Source organism: Schistocerca cancellata, chromosome 5 (assembly GCF_023864275.1).
Source record: "Schistocerca cancellata isolate TAMUIC-IGC-003103 chromosome 5, iqSchCanc2.1, whole genome shotgun sequence".
In the NCBI taxonomy this organism is placed as follows: domain Eukaryota; kingdom Metazoa; phylum Arthropoda; class Insecta; order Orthoptera; family Acrididae; genus Schistocerca; species Schistocerca cancellata.
Window position 1 is genome coordinate 647,437,023 of NC_064630.1, and position 20,649 is coordinate 647,457,671.

General features: G+C 43.5%; 1 protein-coding gene across 1 annotated transcript in view; it reads left to right on the plus strand.

Annotated features, from left to right (window-relative positions):
- The first annotated feature begins 1,600 nt into the window (after nucleotides 1-1,600).
- LOC126188084 (uncharacterized) overlaps nucleotides 1,601-20,649 on the plus strand; it is a 103,389-nt gene continuing 84,340 nt past the window's right edge. Inside the window, exons 1-3 of the mRNA XM_049929539.1 lie at nucleotides 1,601-1,720; nucleotides 15,198-15,281; nucleotides 15,363-15,482. Coding sequence (XP_049785496.1) covers nucleotides 1,692-1,720; nucleotides 15,198-15,281; nucleotides 15,363-15,482 — 233 coding nt within the window. The 5' untranslated portion in view covers nucleotides 1,601-1,691. The remainder of the gene's footprint in view (nucleotides 1,721-15,197; nucleotides 15,282-15,362; nucleotides 15,483-20,649) is intronic.

Here is a 20,649-nt window from a genome sequence, read left to right on the forward strand (position 1 = left end):
CTCATATTCTATGTGTAAATCTTTAGAGAACGCTTTACATTTTCTTACCACCCATTCAAGCAAAATATTCTAGTAACTTGAAAGGGGCTTAAAAAAGTTTCTGTCAACAGAGTCAGTGGCCTTCTGGAAACCAACAAACATCTTTTGACTTAATCTGTGACAAATGATTCATGTCAGATTATACATTTTTTCACAATACGGTCTGCTGTAAAACCACTTTGATATTCACATAAATTACTCTACAGTGTTGTTTCTACTCTGCTCAGTATAAAGTTGGAAAAATACCTTATGCACAACATGCTGTAAAGAAATTTCTCTGTAGTTTTTAACATCTTGTTTATTGCTTTTCTTATGTACTAGATTTATCAATACCACCTTCCCTCTACTGGAAGTTTTTCTGTTTTCAGGTTCTCTCGAAGATTAAGTTTAGCTCATTTTTTGTTTCTGGTAGAGACCACTTCAAAAATTCTGTTGAACTAAGTCTTCATCGGTAGCTTTATAAGGTGTCAATTACCTCTTCAATTTCCTTAGTAGCTGGCAGTGCATCTTCGTCTAGGTTTTCATGTGGGTTTGAGAATTTGAGCTTATGGAATGGTTCTGGCCACTTAAGAAGCTGTCCAACCTATTTTGCAAATATTTCGGAATTTTCAGTGTTACATAATTGAAATCGGTAAGCCTCTTCACCCACCTATCTGTTGTTAGATTTACATTTGAAGTAGATCTACCTAACCATTGAAATCTTTCATTCTTCTCCAAATATCTAATGGAAAAGGGCCTGTTTGCAGATCATCTACAAAAAACACATTCACACTAAAATACTCCTATAGTTCGTTTTTTTTACCACTATCTAACCATTTGACTTAGAAGGGCAGCTATTGTAACTAAACTGAATATACTAATTTCAGTATATTAAGTGTACTGTTCAAATATATTTGAATGTTATGAGAGTTTAACTTTTCGATGAATAAAATAAAACAAGAAGGAACCCGAGTCGACGATTTGCTAGTCAGTGCACTAGACCACATGGCCGCAGCGCCTTACGATAACTTTTCTTAAAAAATCCATTATACTCTACGCTTGCACAATACGCTACAAGGAATTAATAAGAAAAAAATCTGATCTGGTGCGCCAAGCAATTTAGCACTCGTAATGCCGGAATGGCTTCCCTGCTCTGAGTTGATCGTAGCGTGAGGGCACTACAAAACATGTTTTCGTATATTTTATTTTCACACTAGCGCTCATTCGAGAAATAATGGTGTGGTTTTCGTGCGATTCCCTGCTCACGTTGGAAGAGAAATAGTACACATTAGCACATTAGTGCGATTTCCGGCTCACGTTGGAAGAGAAATAGTACACATTAGCACATGACAACCAGGCAGCAATACTTTTAACTTTCGTAACTTTCGCGGAATCGGCATGGAAACCTGCAAGTATGGTGTTTCCACTTGTGTAATGACTTTCGCAAACAGTGGTGGGAAATGTACAAGTAATTCATCACTCTGAAAATCAGGCTCTGTGCAAGTGAGAGGTCGAATGCACGTGCCAGAAAATCACACTTCTGGAAACATCCTCGAGACACTACATTGGCCAATGGCAACCAGTTACGTCCAGCCAATCAGAATCGCTCCCGTTTTTCCCACGTCCAGTTACGAACTTCAAATTTTGTATGGGTGTAGTTTCGTGTAAACGTCATGTCTCTAAAATCTAAAGAGGCGATGCGGTAAGCAAAATGAGAAGTTAGCCATAAATATGTTGTTGTTAAATTTCCAGTACATTAGATTACTTGATTTTTTGAGTGATCTACAAATACTGTTTTCAAAATTACAACATTTGAAGTCTGTTTCTGCAAATAAGCTGTGAAAATTGAGAGATTCTGGTTTAACAGTTTGTTCTCACCGACATGTTTGGAGTAAACCAAATCTTGATAGATCGGTATATACTTTTGACAATACGCTAACAATCCAGAAATGTGGAAGTGTGACTTTCGACACCTGCTTATCCGGCATTTTGAAAGCTACTTCTTATTTGAAAGTGTAGAAGACACATCAGATGCAAGGTTAAGGTATTGCTAAGAAAGAAAAAATTATCGGGGTCAAAACATTTGGAAAATCTTTGAAGTCCTGTTTACAGCTTCATTGCTTCTACTGCACTGAAGAATATTTAAATTTTGCAGTGTTCTATATAAATGCAAATAAGCGCGCCTACCAATTGATGCCACTTGTATACTTATAAATTGACTATTCCAGTGTGCTTTGCATAAGCTGCTTTGTAGACAATTAGATCAATAACAAACAATCTACAACACAATATGTGGTGTGCTTGCCCACAGCCTAATGACTAGTAACAAATGAGCCATTAAACTGCGGGTATCAAATTTCAGAATGAGTGTGTAACCTGCTGAAAACATTAGCCACCCAAAATGAGACAGTCAGTGGACCAAAATATACGCAGCATTCGTAACCTGCTTTGTTGGCAGGGCAAGTAGTCTACATGGATAGGACAGGTAGTTGGCTGTGACATTGGTTAAGGAACCATCCCAGTATTTGCCGTACCAATGGAAAAATACCGAAATTGGGATAACTGGACAGAGCAACTACATCCTGGCGAATATAAGGCCAGTGTCCTAACAGCTGCACTGCCTTGTTCATTAATCGCTAATGAATGTTTCATTTACACAAAATAGTTTCATGTAACTTGCGATGTAAAATGTAGATTTCTTCTTAACTGCCCACACACTGAGGCCATGTGCTGACTTAACGTACAATTTGTAGTCACTTGCTATGTAAACGATGGTTCCACTCTTCTCTGCTGCTCACAGTAAGATGCCCACTGATGACTCCTGGACTGAGAAGATACTGCTGTCCCCCTTGACTCAATTCCGGACTCCAATCAACTATATGCTATTATCTGCGGGGGGGGGGAAGGAAAGCCAATGGACATTACTATCATGCGTAGTACATCTTGACATATGATCCTTGAGAAAGCAGCGTACCAAAACAAGAACTGAAATGTGACAAGGAGCTGCAGTTATCCCTTTTCATTACTAACCACTAATCTGGGTCCTCTAAGCAATATTTTTGTAAGATGCATTAGTTGTGAAGAACATTTTAACTGCCTTTTTAAACAAATGTCTGTTAGTAATCTTTTCACTTCATTTATTGTAAAAATTTTTCCCCTGAAATAAAATGCTGATTTGAGATTTTTTTCCCTATGTAAACAAACTACAAACTCACTCTTGTTCCATTAATATGTGTACCACTGTTAGTGCAGAATGTATTAATATTTTCCCAGAGGTGCAACACTGATTGGTATATGTAATCACTTGGTGCAATAATGATGCCCAATTTCATAACTAGCTCTTTACAGTAAGCCTGACTGCTATTCCATTATACTTCTTATGATCTTTTGTGCAGTTTAAAGACTGTGTCCATATTTTATGCCTTCGATCACCAGAAAAGAAGCACTCCTATAGCTAAGAAGTGAATGTTACCACAAGACATTGGCTGTTACAAACTGCTGCTAGCACCCTAAGAGAATAGCATGAGAATGACATTTTTGCCAATATCTCTGTAACTTCATGTCAGCTGACATTCTATGCTCATTGCTAAAAACTTTGTGTAGCATACAATCTATAGGTTTATCATCTATGCTTAAAGTTGCAAAGTTACTTCCTCTCTTTATGGTGAAGTGCATAGTGTTAGTTTTATGTTGAGTGTTAATTTATTACATGCTGCCCAGTTGTAAATATCCTTGAGGTTTCATTTGCATTCTCTAATAGGAGTTGTGAAGTTTTATCAGTGACTATAATGTTGCTGTCAATGGCAAAAAGAACTTTTTATCCATGACTTACACTATCGGGAAAGTCATTCTTGTAATCATGTTACATCATAGGACAGAGAATTAAATAGAATAGAATAGAAATGAAAGGCTCACTACATATATTAGAATCTTGCGAACCCAGAGATGCTTCACAACTGTGCGCTCTCTCTCTCTCTCTCTCTCTCTCTCTCTCTCTCTCTCTCTCTCTCTCTCTCTCTCTCTCTCCCCGTATGTGTACCTTCTCCTCCCTGTCTCTGACCACCACCACCACCACCACCTCCTCCTCCTCCTCCCCTCCAACTACGTCTATTTTCCTCTATGTTCAATGGAGCATCACATAAAAATTTGAAGTAAATCTGTTGAGATGTTTTAGAAATTTATGGTAACAAATTTCCCCTTTATATATTATATATATTTATATATGTAATATATTGTAAAAATATATAGTGTGTGTTCATCTGAATGTTCATTAGAGTATCATGTTAAAATTGGATGTAAATCAGTGAGGAACTTTTTGAGATTTATGGTAACTATGCTTCCCCTAGTTACATATTACATACAAGTGAAGGTCAAACACTGGAATGTAACAATACCAGAGAAGGAAAGTTGCTACTCACCATACACGGAGATGCTGAGTCACAATAGGCACGACAAATAGATTCACACAATTATAGCTTTCGGCCATTAAGGCCTTTGTCAGCAGTGAGTGCAGTTTCAGCTCTCTGAGACTGCAGACTTGTGTGAAAGTTGCTTGTGTGAATCTTTTTGTTGTGCCTATCGCAACTCAGCATCTTCGCTATATGGTGAGTAGCAACTTTCCGTCTCTGGTACTGATACATGTGAAGGTATTAGACATATTACCAAAATATATAGCCGATGTCCATCTGAATGTTCATTAGCGTTGTGCAACAATTTGTAGCAAATTTCCCATTTATGTATTACTCATGTGATTGTATATAATATATGTACCTGTAACAAGTGATTTTTTTGCTATAAAATTCTGACAGCAGAACTGTCACACTGAACACATTTTTTTTTTCATTTTCGTGCCAAAATACCATTACTGTCACAATTACGAACACAACAAAAAAATCAACCAAATTGGTTGAGTTGTTACCAAACTATGATCTTTCACAATTGATTTTAATTTTTGATTCTTCCAGCTGGTTTTCAAAATATTATCTTTCATACTAACCTTGTCCTGACAATGCATGCAACAAAAACATCAACCAAATCAGTCAAGCCAATCTTGGCTGATCTTTCATACATATGACAATTGGTTTTTATTTATATATGTGTAACTTAAAATATGGCCCCCAGAGGGCTCATGGTTCTTTTGGGAGTTTGTGTGGCGGATATGGGGACCTGAGCTATTGCAGTCCATTCTTTCCCGGGCTGCATTTTCTTCCTCACTCCCCCTCCCCCCCTCACTTTCCTGTTCCCCCCCCCCCCCTCTGCTCCCCCAAACACTCCCATGTCCTGTTGCTCCCCCTCCCCCCTGCTCTCTCTCTCTCTCTCTCTCTCTCTCTCTCTCTCTCTCTCTCTCTCTCTCTCTCTCTCTCTCTCTCTGACGCCTGTCAGGAGAGCCCCTGACTGGAGTAGGTGGTATAAGGATGGATGCTTTGAGTATGAACATATATCAAACACAAAAAATTGGGATTTTTCTATGGCCATTTCTTCGCTTGTAATGGATCATAGAATGATGAGGCTTCTTATGACCCTTTCACCTTCGCTTCCTGGCTACATACTGGCGGAGGGTGAGTCTTGCCGATTTGGGGTTAAACACTTTCCCCACTATCTGGTCTGCACTAGGATGGATGGGGACATGTTCACTGCCGTAAAGCCATTATTTTTTGTGGAAAATATCAAAGACAAGATGCAGTCAGTTTCACTATTGATCAGAACTTCTGCTGCCCTTCATGCTTGTACTCATCTTGGTGAAGTCCATGTGTCTATTACTCCTCACCAGTCCTTCAATATGGTTCAAGGAATGATTTTTCTTAGAGGCCTCATCCTTCACACTGATGAGGAACCCTGGGCTAATCTGTAATGATGGGACGCTCTTTTTGTTCTGCATGTGTAGAAAGTTTGTAAGAATAATTACACTGATACTGGGGCATTTACTATGGCTTTTGAGGGAGATAACATCCAGTAGAATGTCAAGGTTGTGCATTATCAGTGTGATGTGAAGCTGTGCGTCCTGCCGCCCATGAGGTGCTTTCAGTGCCTGCATTTCAGGCATATGTCCTCCCAATGTACAGTGGACCATTTGTGGTGACACTCGTGTGTGTTGCTTGTCACGACCGTCACTCTTAGTTCTCACCAGACTGCTTGACATGTACTGAGACTTGTCAGAAATATGATCAACTTCACCCGATGTCAATGACTTGTGTTTTTGCCTCTGTTATGTCCTTTGCCTCTCCTCCCTCTTCTTTATCCCAGTCCTGGCCCCCTCTTCTCTCCTCCTCCCCTGCGTTTCCTATGCCATTCCCTCCAGGTGTTGCTCCTCTTCCATGACACGAAGAAGTGTCTCCCTCATTTGCTTGGTCTCGTGGAAAGAGACCTCCGGTCAGCCCTACATCGCAGGGTCCGCGATGTCTGGAGCTCTGAATGGTCTGTCTTGAACACGCCAAATGAGCTCTGCATGGTAGTCATCCATGGCCGTATGGAACTCATCCTTGAGGAGCACGCGTAGGGACTCAGTTGCTCTCTGCCGTCTCTGAATTGGACGTACGCGGTTGACCCACAGTTATCTCCTTCGCCGTGAGAACCCGCGCAAGTGTCGCTGTGATGCAGGGCTGACAGTGGTCCATCTTCTGATGGACTGCCCCCTTTTAGCCCCCTTGTGGCAGTCCTTTAATTTACCAGCTGCACTTCCTTTAATTCTACGTAACAATGCCTCTATAGCTGACTCAGTTTTATGTTTTATCTGTGCAGCTGGGTTTTATCACTCACTCTAGTGTGGGCGCTCTCTCATGATATCTCAGGCTACACCCACTCCAGCGACTTTTAATTGTGATGTGGATACCAAAATAGTGACTTTTATGGTAACAAGTTGTGTTGATACCTGTAGCAACGCTTTCCAGCTGGAGGTTCTTGATTTGTAGTTGAGTGGTTTACCTTTTACCTGATCCATCAACCACTGTAGTCTGTTTTACTCTAGTCAACTATTTGCTCTGCTCCTTTTAAGTGTCCTCTATTTTGTGTTATTGTGGTGTTCATTTTAGCTCTTTACCCCTTGGTGTTCCCTCCCTCTGGGTGCAGAGGTTACGCTTTTACTGTATAGACCTTTTACAAGTATGTCCGTTTGGAACAGGGGGCTGATGACCTCGATGTTTAGCCCCCGTCAAACCCCAAAACCAACCAACCTCCTTTGCTACCTGCTGAATATGGGGCCCCTCCCAGCGCCCCCCCCCTCCTGCCCTCCTCGCCACACCTTGCCCCCTCTCCGACGTCTCTTGAGACTAGAGGCCTGCTACCACAACTTGCCACAGGACGCAAGGCTTGTGCACCCGAAGGTCGCCTTTTCTCTTTCAGTTCTGGATCTTGCAGAAGCCGGCTTTCCCTCTGTGCCTTACCCTCTTCAACCTGTGGAGGAGGGGGAGAAGAAAGAGTCCCAGGACAAGTGACCCCTCTCAGGTGCCCCCGCAGGTGCCATCTTCTCCCTTGCATCCTGTGTCGACCTATTATTTACAGATGTCACACCACCCTTGTTGGTGACAGATGGTGACCCGGTGGTGTGATTGGCTCTAGGCCATTCGCCTCCCATGTGTATACCTCTCCGTGATTATTCAGTGGAATTGTAACAGATACTACTGTCACCTCAGAGCTGAAATCCCTTTTTGCCTTTTACGCTGCAGCATGTCATTCTCCAGTCATCTGTTGCCATCTGGGTCCACTTGGACTCTGCTGTCATGTTTTGCAATCTCTCTGTCCCTTCTCACAGGCCACCTACACCTGCTGCCCTAACTGCCCTTCTTCAGCAACTCCTCCCTCCCTTCTTTCTCATAGGGATTTTCATCCCCATCACCCTGTGTGGGGCAATGTTTTTTGTCAAGTTGGGGTCTCCTCATTGGCCAATTTATTGCGGACCACGACCTGCACCTTCTTAGTGATGGTCTCCCTACTGATTTTAGTGCTGCATATGACACTTTATCTGCCATTGATCTTTCGCTCTCTTTCCTTCCCCTTCTTCCTTTTTTACACTAGTTGCCACATGATGACCTTTGTGATGGTGACCACTTCCTATTCTTTCTTTCCCTTCCCACCTCCCGATGATTAGGTCACCCCACTGGGTTTCCATTGTGCTGGCAACAGTCTTCTATTCTGGGCCTTCCAAGTGGGCTTTGTACAGATGCTGCAAATTGTTGCTCATGTCGGCACCAATGACTCCTGCCGTCTGGGTTCAGAGGTCATCCTCAGTTCGTACAGGCGGTTGGCAGAATTGGTGAAGGCGGAAAGCCTCGCTCACGGGGTGGAATCAGAGCTAACTATTTGTAGTATCGCTCCCAGAACTGATTGTGGTCCTCTGGTTTGGAGCCGAGTGGAAGGCTTAAACCAGAGGCCCAGACGATTCTACGGAGATCTGGGGTGCAAATTTCTCGACCTCCACTATCGGGTGGAGAAATGTAGGGTCCCCCTGAATAGGTCAGGCGTGCACTACACGCCGGAAGCGGCTACAAGGGTAGCGGAGTGTGTGTGGAGTGCACATGGGGGTTTTTTAGGTTAGAGAATTCCCTCCCTAGGCCCGACAAGACGCCTCCTGAGACGCAGCAAGGTAGGAGTAGGCTAAATGCAACAGGAAATAACAATATTAATGTGCTAATAGTAAACTGCAGGAGCGTCTATAGAAAGGTCCCAGAAATGCTCTCATTAATAAATGGTCACAACGCCCATATAGTACTAGGGACAGAAAGTTGGCTGAAACCAGATGTAAACAGTAATGAAATCCTAAACTCAGATTGGAATGTATACCGCAGAGACAGGCTGGTCAGTGAAGGGGGAGGCGTGTTTATAGCGATAAGAAGTGCAATAGTATCGAAGGAAATTGACAGAGATCCAAAATGTGAAATAACTTGGGTGAAGGTTACTGTTAAAGCAGGCTCAGACATGGTAATTGGATGTCTCTATAGCCCCCCTGGCTCAGCAGCTGTTATGGCTGAACACCTGAAGGATAATTTGGAAATATTTCGAGGAGATTTCCCCACCATGTTATAGTTCTGGGTGGAGATTTTAATTTGCCGATTATAGACTGGGAGACTCAAACGTTCATAACGGGTGGCAGGGACAAAGAATCCAGTGAAATTTTTTTAAGTGCTTTATCTGAAAACTACCTTGAGCAGTTAAACAGAGAACCGACTCGTGGCGATAACATATTAGACCTTCTGGTGACAAACAGCCCCGAACTATTTGAAACAGTTAACGCAGAACAGGGAATCAGCGATTGCAAAGTGGTTACTGCATCGATGATTTCAGCCGTAAATAGAAATATTAAAAAAGGTAGGAAGATTTTCCTGTTTAGCAAAAGTGACAAAAAGCAGATTACAGAGTACCTGACGGCTCAACACAAAAGTTCTGTCTCAAGTACAGGTAGTGTTGAGGATCAGTGGACAAAGTTCAAAACCATCGTACAATATGCGTTAGATGAGTATGTGTCAAGCAAGATCGTGAGAGATGGAAAAGAGCCACCGTGTACAACAACAGAGTTAGAAAACTGCTGTGGAAGCAAAGGGAACCTCACAGCAAACATAAACATAGCCAAAGCCTTGCAGACAAACATAAATTCCGCGAAGCGAAATGTAGTGTGAGGAGGGCTATGCGAGAGGCGTTCAATGAATTTGAAAGTAAAGTTCTATGTACTGACTTGGCAGAAAATCCTAAGAAATTTTGGTCTTATGTCAAAGCGGTAGGTGGATCAAAACAAATTGTCCAGACACTCTGTGACCAAAATAGTACTGAAACAGAGGATGACAGGCTAAAGGCCGAAATACTAAATGTCTTTTTCCAAAGCTGTTTCACAGAGGAAGACTGCACTGTAGTTCCTTCTCTAAATTGTCGCACAGATGACAAAATGGTAGATATCGAAATAGACGACAGAAGGATAGAGAAACAATTAAAATCGCTCAAAAGAGGAAAGGCCGCTGGACCTGATGGGATACCAGTTCGATTTTACACAGAGTACGCGGAGGAACTTGGACCCCCTTCTTGCAGCAGTGTACCGTAGGTCTGTAGAAGAGCATAGCGTTCCAAAGGATTGGAAAAGGGCACAGGTCATCCCCGTTTTCAAGAAGGGACATCGAAAGGATGTGCAGAACTATAGACCTATATCTCTAACGTCGATCAGTTGTAGAATTTTGGAACACGTATTATGTTAGAGTATGATGACTTTTCTGGAGACTAGAAATCTACTCTGTAGGAATCAGCATGGGTTTCGAAAAAGACGATCGGATGAAACCCAGCTCGCACTATTCGTCCACGAGATTGAGGGCCATAGACACGGGTTCACAGGTAGATGCTGTGTTTCTTGACTTCCGCAAGGCATTCGATATTGTTCCCCACAGTCGTTTAATGAACAAAGTAAGAGCATATGGACTATCAGACCAATTGTATGATTGGATTGAAGAGTTCCTAGATAACAGAATGCAGCATGTCATTCTCAATGGAGAGAAGTCTTCCGAAGTAAGAGTGATTTCAGGTGTGCTGCAGGGGAGTGTCATAAGACCATTGCTATTAACAACATACATAAATGACCTTGTGGATGACATCGGAAGTTCACTGAGGCTTTATGCAGATGATGCTGTGGTGTATCGAGAGGTTGTAACAATGGAAAATTGTACTGAAATGCAGGAGGATCTGCAGCGAATTGATGCATGGTGCAGGGAATGGCAATTCAATCTCAATGTAGACAAGTGTAATGTGCTGCGAATACATAGAAAGATAGTTCCCTTATCATTTAGCTACAAAATAGCAGGTCAGCAACAGGAAGCGGTTAATTCCATAAATTATCTGGGAGTAGGCATTAGGAGTGATTTAAAATGGAATGATCATATAAAGTTGATCGTCGGTAAAGCAGATGCCAAACTGAGATTCATTGGAAGAATCCTAAGGAAATGCAATCCGAAAACAAAGGAAGTAGGTTACAGTACGCTTGTTCGCCCACTGCTTGAATACTGCTCAGCAGTGTGGGATCCGTACCAGATAGGGTTGATAGAGAGGATCCAACGGAGAGCAATGCGCTTCGTTACAGGATCATTTAGTAATCGCGAAAGCGTTACGGAGATGATAGATAAACTCCAGTGGAAGACTCTGCAGGAGAGACGCTCAGTAGCTCGGTATGGGCTTTTGTTAAAGTTTCGAGAACATACCTTCACCGAAGAGTCAAGCAGTATATTGCTCCCTCCTACGTATAATTTGCAAAGAGACGATGATGATAAAATCAGAGAGATTAGAGCCCACACAGAAGCATACCGACAATCCTTCTTTCCGCGAACAATACCAGACTGGAATAGAAGGAAGAACTGATAGAGGTACTCAGGGTACCCTCCGCCACACACCGTCAGGTGGCTTGCGGAGTATGGATGTAGATGTAGATGTAGATCATCATTTCTTGTGGAACACCTCATGAACTATTTAGTGATGGCATAAGCATCCTATCCAGCCACCTTCCTGCTCCGGAAGCAGTGAACTGTAGCTTATTGCGTATGTTTTACCTCTTGTCAGGTGGAATCATACAATGAACCTTTTACTGAATGGGAGCTTCTTCTGGCTCTCTCTTCTTCTCATGATTCAGCTCCTGGCCCTAATTCCGTCCAAAACCAATTGCTTAAAGACCTCAGTCCTCCACAACTACAATATCTCCTCCAGGTGTTTAACTGTTTTTGGCTCAAAGGCATTTTCCACTTTCAATGGACAGACAGTATTGTAGTTCCTGTCCTTAAGCCTGGCAAGGAACCTTTGTCCCTTGATATTTACCGACCAGTCAACCTGACAAATGTCCCCTGCAAGTTACTAGAATGTGTGGTGCCTCACATTCTCCTTTGGGTCCTTGAATCTTGGGACCTTTTTTCTCCTTACCAGTGCACATTTCAGGTGGGACAGTCTCTGATAGATCATCTGCTTTGATTGGAAACCAATTTCTTTTTACTCTCCATAAAATCTATGACATAGCTTGCCGCCATTGTATCCTTCTTATGCTCAATGAGTGGGATGGAGTATCTTGCCCCCCCCCCCCCCCCTCGATTTTTATTTCCCAGTTCCTGTTCCACTGGTCATTGAGAGCCCGAGTGGACACTGTTCTCAGCTCTCCAGAGACCCAGAAGAATGATATTCCACAGAGCTCTGTATTAAGTGCTTATTCGAGTGATTTCAATTTGATGTCTGGTCATGCAAGTATCCTGGGTAATGAACTTGATGATCTACCAGACTGTTGGTCACCCCTGTTCTGTATGTTGATGGTTTCTGTATTTGGGCCAGCTCCCAATCGGTGGCTTCTGCAGAATGACAGCTCCAGGAAGCCATCCAGTGTGCTTCCAAGTGGACACTTTCGCATGGTTTTCAATCCTTTCCCCTTAACTTGAGGGTGGTGCATTTGTCGCTGTACTATGGTCCATCCTGATCTGGAACTCTACCTTGCCACTCAACGCCTAACATGGTCCGTTTCTTGGTTCTTCTTTCTGATAATAAACTTACTTGGTCTACCCTTGTCTGTCATCTAGATTCAGGACTCAATGTCCTTTGCTTCCTTGCCCACACCTCTTATGGTGCGGAACATTCAACCCTTCTCCACCTTTACCTTGCATTAGTTTTGTCTTTTGTGGATTTTGGTTATCAAGTTTATGCATCAGCTGCCCCTTTCATGCTGTTCCTCTTAAATCTGGTTCACCGCCTTGGTATCCCTTTAGCCACCGGTGCCTTTTGCACTAACCCTGTCGATTGTATTCTGGTTGATGCTACGATCCCTCCCCTTTCAATTTGGCAATCGAAGCTCCTGGTTTCTTGTGACATCACTATTCGCTCTTCCCTTGCTAATCCCTCCTATTATTTCATGGCTTTGGGCCACTGCCTGCTCTTGGGTGGGTTTATTGGTTGGGTTCCACTTCGCTTCTCTCTGCTGTGACATCCATCTCCGATAGTTTTCGTCTTCTCCACGTTCTCTCCTGACACGCCCCCAACCTCCTGCCCTTTGGTTAGCTCCTCGGCCCCGGATTTGTACAGATCTCTTCCGGGGTTAGAAATCCTCTATCACACAAATGGTGTTCCGTTGTTGGTTCCAAATGTTCTCGTGGGAGTTTCAGGATGCCATTGTTGTTTACTCTGATGGCTCCAAATCTGCTGACCATGCGGGACATGCCTTCACGGCCTCTGATGGCACAGAACACGTGTCTTGCCTGCCATGTGTGGGGTGTTGACTGCGTAATTGATGACTGTCTATTGGGCCCTCTGCTTCATTAACAGGTCCTCACACACCTGCATTTTGTTATGTACATACTCAATGAGTGACCTTCAGGCTATTGTTGGGAGTTTTTCCCACCACCCCTTGGTCTCTGCCATCCATAACTTTCTCGCTAATCTTGACGGTGGCTGCATGTTCGGTTGATTTCGTTTAGATGCCTGGTCGTGTAGGTATCCTGGATAATGAACTTGCTGATCGCCGGGCTGGGGGCAGCCACCTATTCCCAATTCTCTGTGACCCCTCCGGGTACAGATTTGCTCTTTTATATCAAGTCCACTTTTGCTCAATTGCGGACAGACTCTTGGGAGGCTATCTCCTGCCTAATAAACTTCGCACAATGAAGGGGACTCTTGCCATGTATCATTCTTTCCTCTGCCTCTCCAGGCAAGAATCTGCCATCTTCTTATTGGACATACCAGGTTGACCCATGGTTTCTCACTCTGTGATAAGGTGCACCTGCTTTGTAGTCGTGGTGGCTCCCCTCACGGTGATCAATATTTTGCCCGACTGTCTCCACCTTTTGATCCTTGGCACTTATGTCCTCTGAGGACAGTCTTGATTACTCTGTCTGCTAGCTTATTCTTACTTAGGTTTTCTGCTAGTGTTGACTCATATTTTCTTTTATTTCTGTCTCTCTTAATCTGTTTTTATCATACTATGTACCCTTCTTAGATATTGTACTCACCACTGGTTCGTATGACTTATGAGGAAGTGATCAGTGTCACAATCTGTTCATCTATAGGTTCACATGTCTTTGCTGTTTGGATCCTGGTTCTGGATACTTGCATTCTATCTGATTTATCCCTTTGTGTATGTTTTTATACTGAAAACGTGTAATCATTATGCAGATATCATTGTCCATTGAGAAATTGTTCAAATGTGTGCCATTGTCACTGCTCTCTTGATGCAGACTTTCTTATCTATCATGGGTTTATAGATGTCTTCTTGACAGAATTTGGCATTAAAATAACCCAATACTGTTTTAACATTTTGGTTTGTCACAGAGTTATATGCATAATACAATTCACTGTAAAATTTCTTTTTCTGAACGCCTCTTTATGCTTGCAGGATGCGTGTGCATTAATCAAGGATACGATACTTCACTATTCCGTAAAGTGATTGTATTGTAGGAGATTCTTTAGTTAATGGATTTAAATTCTTTCACTGCTTTTATTAGTGATTCATGCACATAGAGGCCAGTACCTAGTTGATGGCGCACATCAGTCTCTGTACAGGGGACGTCTGTTGTTTTGTTGATTAATTCTGTACCCTTCCACGTAACCTCCTAAAGCGCTACAGCTTTTATTTTGTATTCCTCTAAGTGTTTGGTCATATTCTGCATACTTGCTGGCTTATTTAAGACCCTTACATTCTTCGTTCCAAAGGTAAAATCCACTGTCTGTTGCTGTGTCTGATTCCAGTTGACGCAGTCCTATTTCTGAGGCTTATTTAAAGAGAGTCCTGACCATTGTATTTTTTTGTGCGAATGGGGAGGTAACCCTCTGGATAACCTGCACGTGCAGGACAAATGGTACTATGTCTAGACAATCATCCTTGAAGTGTTGCCTTCTCCATGGCTTTTGAACCACCTGTGGCTATTCTAGTTTTGGTCCACCCCGAGTATTTTATTTCCTTGGCACCCACTATATCTGGGGAGTGTTCCTTGATATGCCCCTTGAGAAGGTGCCCGATGGGGGACTAGCAACCCCACATGAGAAATATTACCTGTGATAAAATAGTGACATGCATTACTGTAGAAACCATTCTTTCATAATTGATAGTGTAGTCTTTATTAAATCCTCTGCTTAAAGTTTGATCTTAAATAACTTTTCAAATTAATAACTTACATTTTCATCTATGTTTCATCTAACAAATACAAATGGGTTCCACTTGTATGATACTAAATACATACTCTCATATTTTATAGATTTGCCACCACTGGTTGTAACAAGGAGAACAGACACCAGTCTCAAAATAAGCAAGTAAAAAGTACTGGTATAAACCAACAGCGGTAAGGAATTATAACCTAAGAAGTGTAATCTTTATATTTTTATTTAGTGTGACTTAATTATTGGTCTGAAAATTATTTCAGTACAAGAAATGCTGCTGACAAGAACACTGCAATGGCAGGATCAGCTGTTAATGAAAAGGGAGAGAGAACAAATGTTGCTAAGAGTGCAAATGAGTCTTTGACAGACCAAAAGAATTTGAAGTAAGTATTTGTATCTGAGAACTGTTAGCAAGTAATAGCAAATAAATGTCATCTTTAATTGATCTATTTGAAGAAAATGGAACTGATTACCAAAACAAGGAATGTTTTTATGGCAGTACATAAAGGTAATCGGCAGTTCAGATGTATGGCAAGTAATGGTACCCCTTACAGAAATAGCAGTAAGGTATAAGGATCATTTCATGTACATGTGTATGCCTGGGGGGCCTCATTCACCATGTAGAAATGCTATTCCCGCAGCCATTGAGAGAGCAGGGTATAAGCAGCTCCAGACTGTAGTTAATGTTTGAATGAACAATACCTGTTGTCTAGCCTCAATGGTCATACTTAAATCTTTCCCGCAGCTGACAGAGGTGATTGAGAAGACCAGCCATGCTCATGGAAGTTTAACAAAGCTCACAATATGCAGAATTGTTCCCAGAGCTGAGTGTGGTCTCCTGTTCCTGAATTGAGTGGGTTTTGAACCAAATACTTTGAGTTCCATGACGAGTTAAACTGTGACTAACTTTTTTTGCATGTGCCACTGTGGTGAAGATAGTAGGACAATCTTCAGTGGGTCAGGGATGTACTACACATTAGAGGCTCCACCCAGATAAGGACTGTCTGGAATATGCACTAGAGTTTTTTTATATTAGGTCACTCTCCATTGAGTTCAGATAATAAAAGCTGTAAGAGATCCCAAAGTACTATTGGAAGACCTAGTCAAACACTGCACACAGATTATGCTAAAATTCTAGTGATAAAATGCTGAAGTATCTGCACCTAACTGCCAAAATTTAAGCCACATTTAAAAAGCAGTGGAGCTCACATAACAATAGGTATAGAAAGCTATTCAAAACACAAACATGACAGCAGTGAGATTTTTGGGGTAAATGTGTGTGTATATACTGAGAGTAGGCTAATGGGAAATGAAGGTGGTGTATTTGTTACTATACAAGAAACTCGAATTTGCAAAGATAGAAATCGAACTTGAATGTGAGATGAGTTTGGGCAAGATGAAGTATCAAAGGTGGGTATAAGCTTATAATTGGACCCTTCTATTGGCCACCCAACTCACTCTCTTAAACCAGCAGATACTTCAAACAAAACCACAGCCTGCTGATAGTAATAAATGTGTTCCCCCACCATGCCATCGTAATTGAATGAGACATAAATCCTTCAAGAATTGGTGAGGATAGTGGCATTTTCGTAAGTGGTGCCTGTGGCAGTACACCCTGCAAAACAGTGTTAAATTCTTCTCTGATAACTGCTTAAAACAGTTCGGACCTAGGTTAAACGTAATGGTGATAAGTGGACTAGAGATGGGGGATCCGCTCTTGAACTAATTCATAGAGTTCAATCTTTCAAAGGAGTGAACAATCAGTGATTCAGAAAAAAGAACGGTAGCTCCAAACGTTTCCCACGGCAGAGAGAGAGAGAGAGAGAGAGAGAGAGAGAGAGAGAGAGAGAGAGACGGAGCATATCAGCAGCGCCTCTGCTGGTCACAGCACAGTGCACGCCACACAACACAGCCAGCGCCGGCCTCTGCCCTGCTTCTACCTTGGCTGCCTGCATTGTGCAGTGCCCCATTGGATTTTGTTTTTCACATATGCCGTGGCGTCTCTGTGCGTCGTCTGCCGCGCAGTGTCTGGCGCAGCGTAACTTCGCATCGCACTCTGTCGCACGTCCTGCCCTCTGGGCAGTTGATGCGAGCAACAGGACAGAGAGCCACCTAGCGTATAACATAGGAACTACTTGCAAAAACCCGCTCGCAAGGGAACGAACTATTTGTCTCGGAGCGGGTAAGTTCACCGCTACCCCCTCCCTCGGAACTCGCCCGCTCAACGCTCGCCCCACCGTCTCGACTCTAGCCAGAGCGTCGAGCAAAGCGACTCAGGTGTCACTGTGGTCTCTGCGGTCTCAGCTCACGCAGTAATACAGCTCGCGGCTCGACCTGCTCGACTCAGCGCCTCTGCATCGGAGTTCGTCCCCACTGGATATTGTTCTTCGTAGTAATGCCGCTATGTATATTACATTATTATGTTATGTATACATCAATTGTATTTATTTTATTTTTATTTGTTTAAACTGATTAGATTAGGTTCCTGATGACTCCTCTTACTATAGGATTTTTATTATAGACACTCGAATTTACGCTTTAATTACGAGCGAACCGATAAACGTATCGCAAAATGTGATACACCAATATTTTCCTTGTTTTATTCTGCGTAAGGCTATATGCAGCACTTTCGTTTTACAGTCAAATTTATATTTTTTTTTCTTATTCTGGTACGGATTTTGCGATTTTAGGCGTCTTCGAAAGGAAACGTTCACTTTAAAAATATATGGCTTGCGATGTATTTGTATGAGGTTAATGAAATTTTAATACGTTATAGCCAAATATATTGTTAATGTAAATCTCAAGTTACAACATTTTCCGATCACCCAAAAAACCACGATAGTGCAAAATAAATCAATAATCAAAAACTTTGTCATATCGTGGAAATTTCAATAAACAATACAAAATTCTTACTCATTATCTGTGTTACTTCAAAATAGGATCAAATAAGATCAAAATACAGGTATAGTACTGGAATAAGCCAAGTTTAAAGGGCAATGTGCCTTCCATTTATTTAATATTGTAAATGAGTGGTGAGTCATGAAAAAGAGCTAATTCATTTCAGGGAGTGAACAGTTCTGATCCAATCTCTGAAAAGAACAGTTTTGCCCATCTCTAAAGTGGACCTGACCTCTTTGGGAAGTCTCTATTGAAATTGGTGGCAGTCATCATGAGGCAGTTTAAACAACAATGATTACCAAAGGACAAATAAAGCAATTACAATGACACTTGTTCAGTGAACTAAATAAAAGAGCAGTAGTTTTGTTTCTCAAGGAAGAACTTAAAACCTTTTGTTCTGTATGAGAACCTGTGGTTGAACAGTAGCTGAACTTCAGAAACATAATTAACCAAGCATGGGATAGGTATGCATGTGCATTAGTTCATGGGAGAGAGACCTCAATGATCCCCCTTGCGGGTCCGGGGATTAGAATAGGCCCGAGGTATTCCTGCCTGTCGTAAGAGGCGACTAAAAGGAGTCCATCCCCCTCACGGGGGTAGTTAGCGCCTGCGTCCGGAGACGGACGGTTCCACGATCTATAATTGTGGTCTTTTTGGTTTTTCACTTCTCGTTTCTTCCTACCTTTGGTTGGTTCTTTTCTTTGCTCTTCTCCACCTCACTGTCTTCCTTCCTCTTTCCCCTGCAAAATCTCCTTGCCTTCTCATTGCCTTCTTCTCCTTGCCTTCTCATTGCCTTCTTCTCCTTGCCTTCTCTGGTCTCCGCCTCGGCGTTTGAGACAGTCTGTCCTCTTTCTCCCTCTCTCTCTTCTTTTTCCTCTTCTTCCTTCCTCCCTGTGCGTGCCTGAAGGCCGACCCACGCGTATGCACGCGTAGCCGGTGACGGGGTAACACGTAATTCCCCGCCCTGGGTAGACATGTAAGGCACGCGCGTACCCCCTGGTAAAGGCCAGGCCCGGGGAGGGGTGATTGCCTGAGCTGATACCTTCTGACTATGCCGATTGGTCCCTCCGTCTGTTTGTCGGGAGGTGTGACCTGAGGTGTAAACATTCACCTAAGGCGGGAGTGCCCTCTGAGAGGGTCCCCACAAGGAAGGAGCGCGCCATCGGAGACGCTGGCAATCATGGGGGATTCCTCCGCAATGGATTCTACTCCATCGCTTTCGACTTCGACCCAAAAACGGAAACGTGACCAGCCAACAGTGACAAAAGTACTACCGCCTGCCCCACAGTTCCTCGTAGTTTCTCGATCTGAGGACTGAAAGGATTTTTCCTCTGTCAACCCTTTCGTTATTCAGAAGGGCGTAGATGCCATAGCCGGATCTGTCAAATCTTGTACCAGGTTGCGTAACGGTACCTTATTACTAGAAACTGAGAATGCCTTTCAGGCACAAAAACTGCTTCGGGCCACACTCTTGTACACGTTCCCTGTCCGGGTGGAGGCCCACCGTACTTTGAATTCGTCTCGTGGTGTAGTCTATAGTAGCTCCCTCGACGGATTGACTGACGAGGAGCTTCAATCTTTCCTCGCCGAGCAGGGCGTGACGGCTGTCCATAGGGTCATGAAAAAGGTCAACAATAACCTTGTACCGACCCGGACACTTTTCTTGACCTTCGATAGTGTTAAGCTGCCATCGCGCATCAAGGCGGGCTACGAGGTTATTTCTGTTCGCCCCTATGTCCCGACACCTACGCGCTGCTACCAGTGTCAGCGTTTCAATCACACTCGACAGTCTTGCTCCAATGCGGCTAAGTGTGTCACTTGTGGCAGGGATGCCCATGAGGGTGACTGTCCACCTCCATCTACTCGTTGTGTGAACTGTCAGGGTGACCATGCCGCATCCTCCCGCGACTGTCCTGTCTATAAGGAAGAACGCTGTATCCAAGAAATTCGGGTCAAAGAGAAAGTGTCCACCTCTGCTGCTCGCAAGCTATTTGCTAGTAGGAAGCCCGCGCTGCTCCCAGCGGGGAAATACAGTACTGTCCTCGCCTCTCCTCGGACTACCAGGGAGGTAGCAACCCAGACATGCGATCTGACCTTCAGCACCACGGTCGTCCGTTCGGCCAGTGCTAAGATCACGCGGTCGACGTCTCCTCTTCCTCCCATCACCCCACAGACACCAGCCCCTTCATCAGCTTCTGCTAAGACGAAGACCCCGAAGTCAGATGCACGGGCCTTCAAGAAGGAACCATCCCGTGCAGACTTCTTACGTACCTCGACCTCCCAGCCTTCGACCGGTACTTCCACCAAACGTCCTTCCAAAAAGGCTCATAGGAAGCACAGTTCTCCTTCTCCGCCACGGCGCATTTCTTCTCCTGCGCCACCCAGCGGTTGCCGCCCCAGGCCGTCATCAGTTTCGCCTGGCCGCACCGCTGGTAGCCGTACATCTGACCGTTCACCGGCGGAGGAAGCTCCCCCTCCCAGCCATCCTCCCGAGATGGCCGATGAACCTATAGACCCAATGGACGATGACTGTCCGCCTACTGATAGCGGCGGCAGTGCTCGCTCGAAGCCAGGCCCTCAGCGGCCTTCGAGGTGACCACTTCTTTCATCTTCCTTTTCTTACGATGGCACTTATTCACTGGAATATTCGCA